Here is a 14,280-nt window from a genome sequence, read left to right as displayed (position 1 = left end):
CTAGTTGGTCAAACTTGTATTTAAGACAGTCTTAACATACAGTAGAGGCTGAGTTTATGCAACTGACCCCAGCTACCAAAGCACAAAAAGCACCTCAGTTTAACTGCTTTCATTTAATCTTTAGCCTTATTATTTGTAAAACACAGTCAGTGAGTGTCTTGTGAAGGTCTACGAGCCTAATGAATGAGCAGAATTGTCAGCAGTTATACTTGTTGAAAAAAAAGGAGTGGTTAGATAGCTATAAGGTCAAAGGTCAGCCTGTCAAACGCAGTTAACCTCTGACAGCATTTCAGCAGCCTGATTCCGTTCTTGACAAGTCTCTCTTATTTTCTGAGGTAAGAGTCACTTCATAGATAATCACAGGTGTCAAGCAGCTCCACTGTAATGTGCTTCAAACAGGCTGTCAGTTAAAATATCTATGAGTATATCATGCCATTAGCGAATAGCCTGTTTCACAACACGCCTTAACAAGATATCCAATTAACATAGAGACACCCTGTTTGTTATAATGTTAAACTTTTTTCACTCTCTGTTTATCGTCTGCTCCTCTTGTCCAAGTTGTACTCCCTTAAGATCTCAAGTAACACTTGTTCTGTCACTCTCTCTCCCTGTATCGCTCTTTTTTCTCCTCACCCACCCTCCTCTATCTTTCTCAAGGATGGGGACGACATGCTTGCCAAGGTAGGAGGGAATAAAAGGGATGAAAGATGAGTAAAGTGTGGGAGAAAGAAAAGTCAGGGTGACCGACATATGACGAACCACCATGCCTGAACCGAAGAAGCCAGGTAAGCCTCTTTAAATTCATTTCAACATCGATTTTACATTTAACACTACGGTATATTTTCACACCACTATTTGTCATTTTATGTGTCACGTTAATGTAAACAATACTCTTTTACTCTGACTGGCAGAATGCTCGAGTGTCTGGCCCATACTTAACATCCATAAAAACATTAATTTGTTGATCATTTCATTCATCTGCTGAATTACTTAAATCTCGATCACTAGTTCACACTTTTTGTTAGCTAACTATCTGTTAAGGCTGAGAAATGCTGCTTAAAGGGTAAATCACGGGTCTGAATGTATAACTTGTTGTAAGGAGATGTTTAGATGGTCTTGGCTGTGACAAGCGCTGAAAGATGAATTTTATAGTTTGGCAGTATGGGCGACTATACAGAGAACATACCCAGTTTGAATTATGATTGTGATGATTACTTTAAGGCTGGGATACAGTGCACGACTTTTCAAATCTGAAGAGGTTTTTAAACACTAGGCATACACTTGTTGACTTTGCATATGGTTACAGAGGAAAACTGGGCATAATACACTAAAACGACTGAGGATCACACACTACCAGACTTTAAGGTGATTCTGAACACAAATTCACACAGAAACATGTGCCTTGTTGCTAGGAGACTTATGACAAATGAAAACAATATGTGTTCTAAAATTGGCTCGAAATATCAAACATGTTTGATATCCTCCATCTGGATGGAATTATCATCTAAATCTGTGTCCATCGTACACGATGCGATTTTCTGTGAAATGGGTCAAATGCGAGCTCCCAAAATCTGCAGACTGGCTCTGACTTTTGGCAACCAAAGGCAACTCCTCCAGACTGTAACTCTGGCTTTGTTGTGTTGTGTATTCCAGCCTTGAATCATTATGACTAATTATTAACCAATGGACAATACTTTTCTGTAATGGAACCCAATTGAAATGATCTGCGGTAGAATCCCGTTCCAAGAGGACTCATTATATGTGAATACTCAAAGGATATCACATAACGCTGCATGAATATGTTGTTTCGTCCTTCATTCAAAGACTCAATTCTTGATTGACCCTGCAGGTGACATTCTGATCATTATGAAAATGAATCTATTGTTTGAAGTAGTGCACAATTAAAAATCAATAGCATATCAAGTGTGGTCCTCAAAGTATTTTTGCTGATATTTGGAGGGGGTTAGTTCTGAACACACAGTATGATTTCATTCGCTGGCACTGATATAGAGGTAAAAGCTTTTCCTGCCACACCTTTTTATGGAGCTTTTAAGGAGAGTGAATTGCAGGCATTGAAGTGTAACCAGCAGATGGAATTAGCATCAGATAAGCATCAGATATCAAAAGTTGATGTCAAAGGATACCCATGTTCAGCCATGTAATGATGCTGTGAACTTGTGTATCTGACTGAGGCTCTAAAATATGACCTTCTTCATTTTCATTGTGCAGTACTGTCTCGAGGCAGAAAAAAATGACAGATTTGACAGACACTGAAAAATCTTCAGGTGAAAGAAGCAGTGCTGTTCAGCGTAGAAGCAGATTTGGAGGGCAAAATAGAGGTTGTGTTTCAAATCGAAGTCATCCTCATAGAGAAGTCATTACTCCAGCAACAGCAGGATAATAAGCAAAACTGCAGCTATGCAGTAACACTCTCAAAATGCATTTAATGTACAGGGAAGTAATTGTGGCTCTAAGCTGCTTAACGGTGGATGCTGTTAAGGAAAACAGATCAGAATGTTTGTAATTACTGTAAATGGAACTGGAAATTCCAGATATTTAGAACTAGAAATATGGAATAATACCCATTCTCAGGAAATGGAACCATTTATGCTAAAATTATAAATAATGATTACAAATAAAATTTTATTTTAATTAATATTAGTTTATTTTTAATTATTTGTTAAAATGACTAAAAATACATTTATACAAATAATTTGACAGGGATAATCAGAAAATGCAGATACAAGTGTGAGCATTTAAAAAAAGAAAACTACATAGTGAAAACATTATAATTTCCATTGCAGGACATTTTTATATTTATATGACCAATTGAAATGTATAAAATGTTTAAAAATAAAAGGAATTTTTAGAATTTTCAGACTTTGCTTTAAACATGAAACTATTCTGTAATGTAAAAAGCTCAGTATCTATGTTAAGTACGTCAGTTGGTTGTCATAGACATGTATTTAGCAAACACATGTCTCCTGAGTATGACCTTTTTAAAAAACACAAGGTCAGTTCAATGTCTTGGGTCTTATGTCACCATCCCTTCTTGAGATCTGCCTTGTCTCTGTTACGATTCAGTTTTTCCTTCTAACTCAGCCCCATGACTCCGTGTTAATCCCAGTCGGAGAGCATGGCATCAGAGTGTCAGATAACTGGATCATTTCACCGGAGCGTAACCTGTTGTGTCTTCTCTTGCCTATCCTTCTGTCCCACTTTCATTTTCTCATTCATCCTACCTCCACACTTCAGACCACACACGAGGCCCCTCTTTTAGTTTATTGCTTTTTAAAGATCACATTTACCACCCTCCACTTAAGTCCCCCTGTCACATGCAAAGGCCACTTTGCTCAGAGTGGGGAACTGTCAAGATAAAGTCTGTCTGGATCTCCTGAAGCCATAGTGACTGGCAAGGAGCACGATTCCTTAATAAACAGCTTCCAGAATAGCCCTGTGGCCTTGAGCAGCTTTTAGGAGGGTATGCGATTTTACAAATGGGCATGTTGACAGTGGAGAAGTGTTCAGAGTTGTGTGTCTCTGCATATTGCTCCATGATTATGGATACTTTGTAATGATAGTACTGTAATAGTGGGTCAAGGCTGTGCGCTATAAATTGTGCATTTGCATTAATATTGGATTGAGGCTGAAATAAAGCCCATGTGATATGTCACATTAATATAAATTACTTCACAAAGAGTCCAATATAATATCCAAGCTTTACCATAATAGTCAAATGTCTTGCCTGTGACAGTTTGAGATGAGTGAAGGATTCCTTGGGACTTCTAAAATGTCCTAAAATGATTATTTGCTTGTGCTGTTTAAGCATCTTCTGTGACAATATTGAGGCTCTTTTTCCATAAGCCTTTGTTGCCCTGCCAGGCTGAAATAATGTGGTTTCTGTCCTGGCAGGACAACAAGAGCTTGGTTCCCTGTAACCCTGCTAATGAAACACCCGGAGTATTGAGTATTAGGGAGGTTTAAGCCTCTTATTTGCCATCTGAAATGTCATTATGATGGTGCTCCCTTTTCCCAAATCTCCCTATTTTCACCACAATACAGCACAGAATGACACAGACACTCTCTGTGAACTCTGTGATCCAAAATGGACATATTCTTGCTCCATCTTCTTTTTTGACCCACACACATAAATATTTAATTATACATATACCAGTGGTTCTCAACCAGGGGGCTAGAGGGCCTCAGCACACCTCCAAGGGGGGATGCAAGATGCCTTAAAATTATTTAAACTATTTATATAAACAATTGTATATGTTTTGTCAAGCTCTATAATATTTTATCAGGAAGAAAAAATATATATATACTGTATATATCCTTTTAAAAAATCCTACAAAAGTCATGTAAAGTCATAGTTAATAAAAAAAAAAAGTTTTATTCAGTTTGAAAACTGCTGCCAAATCTTGACATAGACAATGACGTAAATAAATAGATAGATATATATATATATATGCATATTTGATGCAGATTTTTATACAACTTTATTTTATGTACAAATTGTTTTTCCAAACTGAGGTCATCATTGGACATCCCCAAAGGGAGGTTTTGTATGCCTGAAAATGTGGCTAAGTAATCCCATCCCCCAACCCCCCGACACACATACGCATACACACATATACAGTAACAGTGACAGTGATAGGTGTCTTAACATTCAATGTCTCATTTCCAGCTGGGGTAGTGTAGCATTACCTCATACCCGTTAACATCACAATGCACTCCTTGGCATGCGTCTCCTTCATGATGGATCACACGCAGATGTGGGAGCGCTTGCCTTTTGTGTGTTTTGTAATATGTCCTTCAACTTAACGTACGTAATGGGATATGTACTGCATGACCCGATATCGTTGTATGAGTATATTCATAAACCCTGTTGCATATTCCACACAACAGTCTTGTTCAGTCTTCCTCCTGGAGATCTGGAATCATGAAATATTCAAGAGAACCCAATGACCTTGATTAGCTGGTTCATGGGTATTTGATTAGATTTGAACTAAACTCAGCAGGAAGGTAAATCTCCTCGAGCGCCCCGACAAAACCACTGTGTTAATTTGTACCTCTTTATCCTTTCCTTCACCACCCAAAATCTCAGCGCCCACAGTATAAACAATTTCCATTTATGTAGAAGCAACATGCCCATTTAAAACATTTTTAATGCAACTTTCAAAAGAAAAAGTGTATCCTTAATAATTAAATTGCAGTTTAAGTAATAAAGTGTTTGCATGACTCAACAATAAGGATGGCTCACTGACCTGGGACAAATGTGAAAGAGCTTCAGGACATTTGACCAAATTGTTGCTTGCCCTCTTCAGTCCGCAACATTTCTATAATACATTTTTTACTATAATTTTTTAACATTTTTTTTTTTTTTTTTTTTTTTAATTTTTTTATTTGTTTATATATATATATATATATATATATATATATATATATATATATAAATGCAATCCTGCTCTTTTCCTTAATCAGTCCATGCTAAATATAGAAATGTATTATTACAAGTACAAGCAACGTTTCGGCCCACTGACAGTTTGTGTTGATTGAATTTGTTTATATTTAACATTTATTTTAAATTATTTAAAAGTATATTATTCTTTGTTCAATTTTCACAAATATAATTTTATTTTATTCATTTATTCATTTTTTTGCACTTAACATTATATATTATATACATATTTTAAACATTTTCTGTCAAGCAATTAGAAATGTAAATTATCCTTTACATGTGATGAAACAATACATTTATATTTGTGAAAAATATCATCTCTCCATCTTCAAAAACTTGCTCAAAACTTTTTTTCTTCCCAATAAAAAACAAAATAAGTTCAAATTTCTAATGTGCTCTTTTCCTTAATGCATGATGATCACAGACTGTCAAGTTCATTTACAGCTTGGTTTATTAAAAATGCAATGTGCTATCCTGAGTGTGGAAAAGAGAAAGAGATCACTGTCAGGAAAGAAAAGATGCCATAATTAATCTCAACATCATCACACCATAAATCACACCTTTTGACATTTATTTTATATGATAGCCTGTCTTTAGTTCATAAATACAGGGAGAGAGAATCATTTTAATTTAATATGTTTGAACTTCAGCTCATGGAAATATTTTTGTTGAATCAACTGTGATATTCAGTTTAACAAATTCATGTAAAATTATAACTATTCTTAGAAATTATATAGATTGTGATTACATACACAGCATGACCCATAGCAACCGGTTTATTTATATTCTCAGATCAGATGATCGTGATTAAACTGCTTCTGCGTCACCATCTCCCCAATCTTCATCTTTATCCTCACCACCTAATCTTTCCATGTATGTAGGAAAGAGATATTTACGATCTATTTCCATAACTCAAATCATCAGTACTGTCACGGAGAGATTGATAGATATTATAGCGTTTCTCTTAAGTGTTTCCTCTCGCTGCCAAAAGAATCACTCTCTCCATCCTCATAAAACAGGGAAACTTCATCATGTGTGGCCGACCCTCCCCGCACTTGTATCCACTCCAAATACTTCTAATGCCAAAGATACACCATCACACACCCGCTTGTAAAAATAGCTGCTTTCAATCTGGATCTGAGGAGCTGAATGAAGCCTGAGGGGATTTTTTTTTGTGATATCCTTACAAACACTACATATATCACTAGGCTGTTTCCATCAGAGTCTGTTTATCCTGAAATTGAAATATTTTAAAAGGATTTCAATATATACATTCGGCATCAGAGATGAAGTCAGGACCAGCAGCTAATTTCAACAAACTCCTTACAATAGGAATCCCTAGTTAATAATAGAATTAAAGGGTCACGGGCCTTGCACACTGAGTCCAAAATTTTCATATGCCTTTTTTCCTTTTGTATTAGTCATCCTTTCCTATCAAAATGCTTGCTACAGATAAGAAAACACAGAAAATCGAACCTAATCCTAATTTTTTTTATGACGGACGAAATTTTCGGAGGCAGTGTGCAAACGTGAGTGACACAATATGAGGTCACATTTATTTTTTAACGTGCAAAAATTTTGGACTAGAATTTCGGACTCAGAGTGCAAATACCTTTAGTTCATCCCAAAATTAAATTCCTGTCAGTAATTACTCACCCTCATGTCGTTCCAAACCCATAAGACCTTCACTCATCTTCAGAACACAAACTAAGATATTTTTGATTAAATCCAAGAGCTTTCTGACCCTGCATAGACAACAATGCAACTAACACATTCAAGGCCCATAAAATGTAGTAAGGACATCATTAAAATAGTCCATGTGACATCATTGGTTTAGCATTAAAGGGGTCATGACATGAATCTTTTAAATTTTGATATGTTCCTTGAGGTTTACTTATAATGTTAATAAAATTTTTGCACAAAAAACAAAACAAAAAACAATTTATTATTTTCAACCCTCATTCTGACCCTCTCTCTGAAATAACCTGTTTTAAGGGTCGTGTCCTCTAAGGCTTGTCAGGAATCAGCCACTGTAATGACAACATGATCAAAATAAAACAGTCATTTCCAGACAAAGCATTATGAAATCATTTACTTATGGATTGTGATGCAGCTGCAGTCAGATCTGTTTCATCTTTCAACATATGTTTCTTTGTGAACTCTCCATGACACTGTGCCTCCTTTACAAAGCAATATGCTCTGATCAGTCCTCTGACACAATCCAGGGTGCCATTAAAAATAAACTATCCACTTGTTCTTTATGCTGGGATCCTTCTGATAACTGTACAAATGCGACTGAGCTGTTTAAACCAAACGCGTCAAAGCGAACATTCTTTCACTCATGACTCAGTGTGTCATGACTGTGTCAGAAAGTGAATGTGCATCTGTATACTGTATCCAGTGTAGACAAGATAACGGCAGTGATTGTAATTTCGAATTGCTTTTGATGGCGACGCGACACTCGCATTCAGCGTAATCAAGTGTCAGATGTTAAGCAAGTGAACGCCAGTGGGCGGGGCCTATGGTGAGAAGTTGACTATTCATCGATGCATTGCTCTGGAGGCAGTGCTTATGCAAATGCTTGTGACGTCAGCTTGCACCTCAGATTCGAAAGAAGCCATTTTTGGAGCTTGATTAAATAAATGCATTGTTTATAATGAGGAGGACGTTTTGAGCTATGAAACTTGCAGGATGTTTTAATGGTACAAAGACCTCTTATATGCCAAAAGATTAAGGCAAATTTGATTTCTCATGTCATGACCGCTTTAATTTTATAAAGCTAAGAGAACACTTTTTGTGCGCAAAATAAACCAAAATAATGACTTTATCGAGAGTACCACGCCACTTGCATTTGCTGCAGCTGATGTAGAACATGTGCTGTGGCTTGTTTACGAGCAGAGGATGCGATTGCAATTGTTGAATAAAGTCGTTAATTTTGTTTTCAGTGCACACAAAGTATTCTCGAAGCTTTGTAAAATTACGGTTCAACCACTGATGTCACATGGACTATTTTCCAAGGAACATTTCAGTTACATTCTTATCTATGCAGGGTCAGAAAGCTCTCCAATTTCATCAAAAATATATACAAAGTTCTACCATGAAAATCTAGATGACGCAGTCTGATAGGTCTAACTCAATCTGAGCCAATGACCTCATTACCACATGGCACAGCTGATTGGTTCTCTCCTGTATCGGTAGCCAATGAGCTCTCTGCTAAACATTCAAATATATGACTAGTACTTGTTGTAGCAGTTTCGCAGCATGCTTCATAAACCCTCCACCTTCCCCAGCTCCACCTGTATAGATCTGCTACGAGGTGATTCATGTATGCTATAGGGGTTATTTCATGTATGTTATATTTGCAGCAGCAGTATTTCTTACATGCTCACAGCAGTATGTTCTGGATGTATTGGCAGTAGAAAGTCTCGGTACTTGCTCTGCCACAGCAGCAGCGGCAGCAGCAGTGTAGCAGATCTATTCCACCAAGACCAAATACATTAACATTGTCATGTACATTACCATGCCAATCCCTCCGAGAGTTGTCATGACAGAACTTAATTTGTGTTCCTAAGATAAACAAAGGTCTTACAAGTTTGGAACGACATTAGTAATTAATGACATAATTTTCATTTTTGGCTGAACTATCCCTTTGAGGGATACTTAATGGGTTTGTTGCAACTGGACCACAGAGCCTCAACTTTATGGGTTAGGTTAAGACTTAGACCAGAACTGGGTATGGATGCAGATTTCAGATTCAATTTGTTTCCAATTTACAAGCATTTTATTCAATTCCAATTCACTTTGATCAATTAACTTTCGCAAATTTCAGTGATAATATATTACGATCTATATCCATAACTCAAATCATCAGTATTGTCATGCAGAGATTGATATTTAGACATAATAAATTATCTCTCAGGTAATGTTAGAAATTTTGTAGGGATCTTTCTAAACTAGTACATAAGCAGATAATTTACTAATTTAACAGTTATAATAATACAACCAGAAACTAATGCTGTGGATACTAATGGAAATCACTTTAAATCGCATTTGTTGTAGAAATAGATGAATACAATTATGAACTTATGGGGACTTCAGCTATAAACTCCCAAGAAAGTGGATAGAAAGTTTTTGATTGTTTCACTGAGAGAATCAACTCATAACAGTCATATGTTTGTGACTGGAACTACACTGTTTGTGCTTCGTTTTTGATTCCCTAAAAAGGAGTCATTCATAAATATTTTAGCTTGCTGAAAAGTTTGAGATCATTAACCAAGACCCAGATCCAGACCAAGATATTTTCTATATTACGTATCTTAATTGAAATGCATACTATTATTCAGTACCATAACACATTTGTTGACAATTTAAAACATTAATATGGGATTGGATTGGCCATATAGGATAAATAACAATAGACTGCGGTTTCGAAGGGCAGAGATCACATGTTTTCTTGTATTAGTCACACTTGAAACACATTTGAGCCTGACTCTGAACAGTCAGATATCCTTTCAGGTTTTGTTTGTATAACACTGTATGTGACAAGTCGCAGTGCATTGGAAGCATATATGTGCTGATATGCGAAAGGCATTTGTCGACATTAACGCAGGGTGGTGTAGGTCGACAAGTTAACTCAAGGCCACTCGGAGTGAGAGATTTGACAATGTTGTGAAGTCTATCTTCCTCCATTGGCCTGTCAAAATGGTTGAAATCAGCTGTGTGTGTTATTATATGACATGCTCTCTCGTTTCTTTTTAGACAACCTGAACTGAACTGTCCTCAATTGCATCTGTATTTTGATTAGTGAGGAAGCTTTTATTTCAAAAAAGACTTTTACCTTTGGTGAAGAAAGAGATATAGAGAAGTAGTGAAGTAAATGTCATAAGAGATTAGCTTCGTGAAAATTCCACAGAGTTTAGTTGGCCAAACAGAGTGAGGAAGCGACGAGAGAGAGAGGAATACAGAGTAGAGAGTGATTTGTCAGCAAAGTGAAGGAGAGAGTACTAGCGCTGTAGGCTAATGTAACTAAAGTGAGCAAATTCTGAGTGCGGCCACGAATATGATTTAGTTTCAAATGCTGATGCTGGATTTCAGCCTGCTCTCAATTTCAGGGCATCGTGTGATTTGTTTTGCTATGTTACAGAATAGCTGTGTGACCCAGAGGCCAGTGGGGGTGGCGTCTCTAAAACAACCATGGATTAGCAACGTAGGACCTTCCATGTTTGGATCAGACAGAAATGAATAGGGACGTAAAAATTGATATATTCTCCAGCCTATATATGGAGTATGTGAGGATGGAGATATACTGTATGTAATCGTAGATGTGGTATTTATGGAAATGGATTCACATTATCGACACAGAGAGCGGCAAAGGAGACGAGAGGGCATTAGACCACTCGTTTACACTTTTCTCATATGTTGTTTATGAAACATACTTTTAGATATCCGAGTCTTCTCATTGCTAATTTAACACGACCACATTAAATTCGGTCTAGCTCACTGACCATCTCTGTCTGGCTCTCTTTTTCTCTCCTGTGAAAGCCCATGTCTGCCTCCCTCAGTGTACCTTGTTCACGTTTTAGGTTGTTCATAATATTATATTTTATTTTATTTCAACTTTACTTAAAATTAACTACCAAAATAAATTTGATAGTTTTAGTTAACAACTAGTTAACAATAATACTTCGATATCAGGGCCGAGGCAAAAAGCCTTTAGGTTTTTCATAATATAATATTTTATTTTATTTCAACTTTACATAAATTAATTACCAAAATAATTGTAATAGTTTAAGATAACAATAATACCACTGCTGCTGTGAAGGTGGTTAAGTGTACAATACTTTACATCACTGTGCATTAGTGTTTTAGCACTAGCATTAGGGCTACATTGGCCTTCATTTGACTTCTTACCTCACCTACACTTTTAGAACGTGTGTGTTTGTGTTGAGTGTGTGTGAGTGTCTGTTAGTATTTAGCACTGAGGATGTGTGTAGCAGCAACAGGGACCAAGACTAGCAAGATGGAGAGAGTGCTGACGACTGGAAACCAGAGAAGAGCCAACAGTTGAGTTGAGCAGGAGATCAGGAGCCCTTAGAGAATTTAGGTTCAAAAATATAATTAGGAAAAGTTATCTGTCTCAAAGTAGCACAGTGTTATTTTAATATTAGTTACATACTATTGTAGTATTTAATAATATTTTGAAATGGAATACATTTTTTTTGTTTTCAGTTTGTGATTAAATGAAAAGTTGCAACATTTCTAATTTTCATTTAAATTTTATTCCAGGTTTTTAATATAATATTTATATTTTATTTCAGCTTTGTTTCAAAAAACTTTTTTTTTTTTTTTTTTTGCTTAAAATAATAATGATATCACATCAGTAACATTTTGAGACACATTCTAAGATATTGCTTTTGCATAACATAAATGAGTGAGTTAGATGTTCAAATCACCACCAATTTTCTCCTTTAGCTTAACCAGCAAGATTGTCTTGATTTACCAAGGAAATAAAAGATGATTAATAGATGTTTACTTGAGCTCAACAGATGAGAGCAAGAGTATTATATTGGTTTCCATAGCGACAGCAAACCACATGCATAGCATTGCAGTGGCGTTAGCAATGGATTTAGGAGGACAGTGCCATTTTAATGAAAAGCTGACTGGGTCCTCCACCTTAGCAAAGATTTTTAACTATATTTTAGCTAAGCAAATTAACACTGCCAGGCCAATTCATTACGGGTAAGGTGAGAGCTGCTCAGAGCATTTGAGTATTTCCCAGTAGAGTTGTTAGTTTGTGTATAGTTTGTGTATAGTCATGAACTTCAGCTGTCTGGTGAACTCGCTGCTCTACCCTTTTTCGGGTGGACATCTTAGCCAGCTCTTTAGATCCTGAGGCAGGGGAAGCATTTATAAATCGCTGGATTGCCACATCCCGCTCCTCCTCTGGGATGAGGAGATATACCAGAAGTGTCTGAGCCCCATTAACATATTGCAATCTGAAAGACAAACCTAATCAAAAATAGACGTGTCGGTACTTTGGTATGCAAGCAGATCACGCAATCTGACCCCCAGGGCTTGGGCCAGGTGCAGTGTCTCATATCCTTAACACTAAATAGTGAAGGTCTGACCACTCCTTCCAGGTCCAGAGTCAATTCGAGGCCAAGACTTTGACTTGGAAAGTGACAGTGGCACGATGTAGCAAAGCTGTTTACACCTACTGTAGAACAGAGGAGAGGCTCGTATGCCTGCACTCCAAAATACTTTCTGCCCTCACTCCATATACTGAATTTTGTTTTATTTTTATTTTTTTTGCATGCAGTCTTGAAAATAGGTTAGGCCTTCTCAGAAGTGTTTTGTTATGAGAACGTATACGCATATATAATCAAAGTTTATTTAGTGTTCTGATTCTGAGTCATGTAGAATTTTTCACTGTTTACCTGCTCAGTTTCATGATTTACATTTATACTGTATATTTTACATTTATGTGTGTATATAGGCTACTGTATAGTTTACATTTCTGAACTTTTCTTTGGCTATTAATTGTAATAATCCAGTGAAAGTTTTTGTATGCACAAGGAGTCTGACAACAGCCAATATGCAGTTGAAATATGTTTCAAGCATCTTGGAGACGTTGCCGCAGTTCTTCTGGATTTTGTCTGTTTCTTCATGTGATCCCAGACGAACTGTTGGTTGATGGTGAGATCAGATCTCTGTTGTCTGACTCCTTGCGCAAACAAGAATCTCAATGCATTAATGCGGAATGTAAACTGATATTTCCTACTGACACACATAAAGAATAACTGGTTTAAAACCATTTTTTGTTGGTGAAAATATGAATGGCCTGAGACTTTTGCACAGTACTGAACAAAACTAACAAGAAATGAAAAGTTTGACTTGTACTTTAACATGACCTATTTTGAATGCTGTGATTATAAATTTCTTTTTTTTTTTCAGGTGCCAAGGGAGAGAAGGTGGAAGCTCCATCTGCTGGTTTGTACTTGTATCTCTTTACTAAATATTTATAATCTGTTTGATGAAATGAATCATTTAAATACAGTGAGACTCACTCTCAGTATGTCTTTTTTACATGAATACATGAATCATACCTGAAACCAACTAGCATTAAACTTAGAATCATATTAACACATATATGCAGTGCAGTTGAACAACAATATAATTTATTCATCATAACACCATAATGCATAAGGACTTAATTGTATGGTTGTATAATTGTATAATTGTAACTCCTGCTTTTAGAAATAGAAGCGCAGTCGGCAATAATACATTTGAATTTAACTTTGTATTTATGCAGAACCATATTTATTTACTATTACTATTCTAGATAATACAGTTTAAAAATTACAGTATGTTGTTTCTACCTACATAAATAACTTTAAATCCTACTTAACTCACTGCCGAAGATGTGTTATAAACTAATTGAAATTTGTTGACCCATAGAATATTTTTGAACAGCTTTAGGAGGTAAGGGCTTTAGTCTTTAAACAGACATGAATCTATATCTATAAATGTTTATTTCTATGTGTGTTTATATGCATTTCTTTGAACAATATGTGCGCTGAAGATGATTGTGAACTTCATTATGATAATGTAGCTCAATATGAGAGTGAACACTAAGCATGTGCATACGTGCTTGCAGTTCTTGGTTCATGTTGTCATGAATTTGGTGTCATAAAATGAACACTATACTGAGGTACAAATCGTTCCTTCTGGAGGAGAGTCAACACTTAGAGTGAAGGGTGAGATCTTTACACACTACATAGTGTAATGTGGTGTCAACATGTGTACTTTTTCAATCAGAT

The 14,280-nt window shown here is 36.2% G+C and overlaps 1 protein-coding gene across 2 annotated transcripts in view; it reads left to right on the top strand.

Moving 5' to 3' along the window:
* The first annotated feature begins 720 nt into the window (after nt 1-720).
* LOC306868903 (myosin-binding protein C, fast-type-like) overlaps nt 721-14,280 on the top strand; it is a 29,129-nt gene continuing 15,569 nt past the window's right edge. The window contains exons 1-2 of one of the 2 annotated variants that reach the window (XM_079415364.1): nt 721-785; nt 13,415-13,450. In XM_079415364.1, the coding sequence (XP_079271490.1) occupies nt 764-785; nt 13,415-13,450 (58 nt within the window). In that variant the 5' untranslated portion in view covers nt 721-763. Of the gene's footprint in view, nt 786-13,414; nt 13,461-14,280 lie in introns of both variants that reach the window. The other variant, XM_079415365.1, reaches the window with a different exon arrangement.

This window comes from Barbus barbus (assembly GCF_936440315.1).
Source record: "Barbus barbus genome assembly, chromosome: 4".
Lineage (NCBI taxonomy): Eukaryota > Metazoa > Chordata > Actinopteri > Cypriniformes > Cyprinidae > Barbus > Barbus barbus.
Note: the sequence above shows the minus strand (reverse complement) of the source record. Positions and strands in the feature narration are given on the sequence as shown.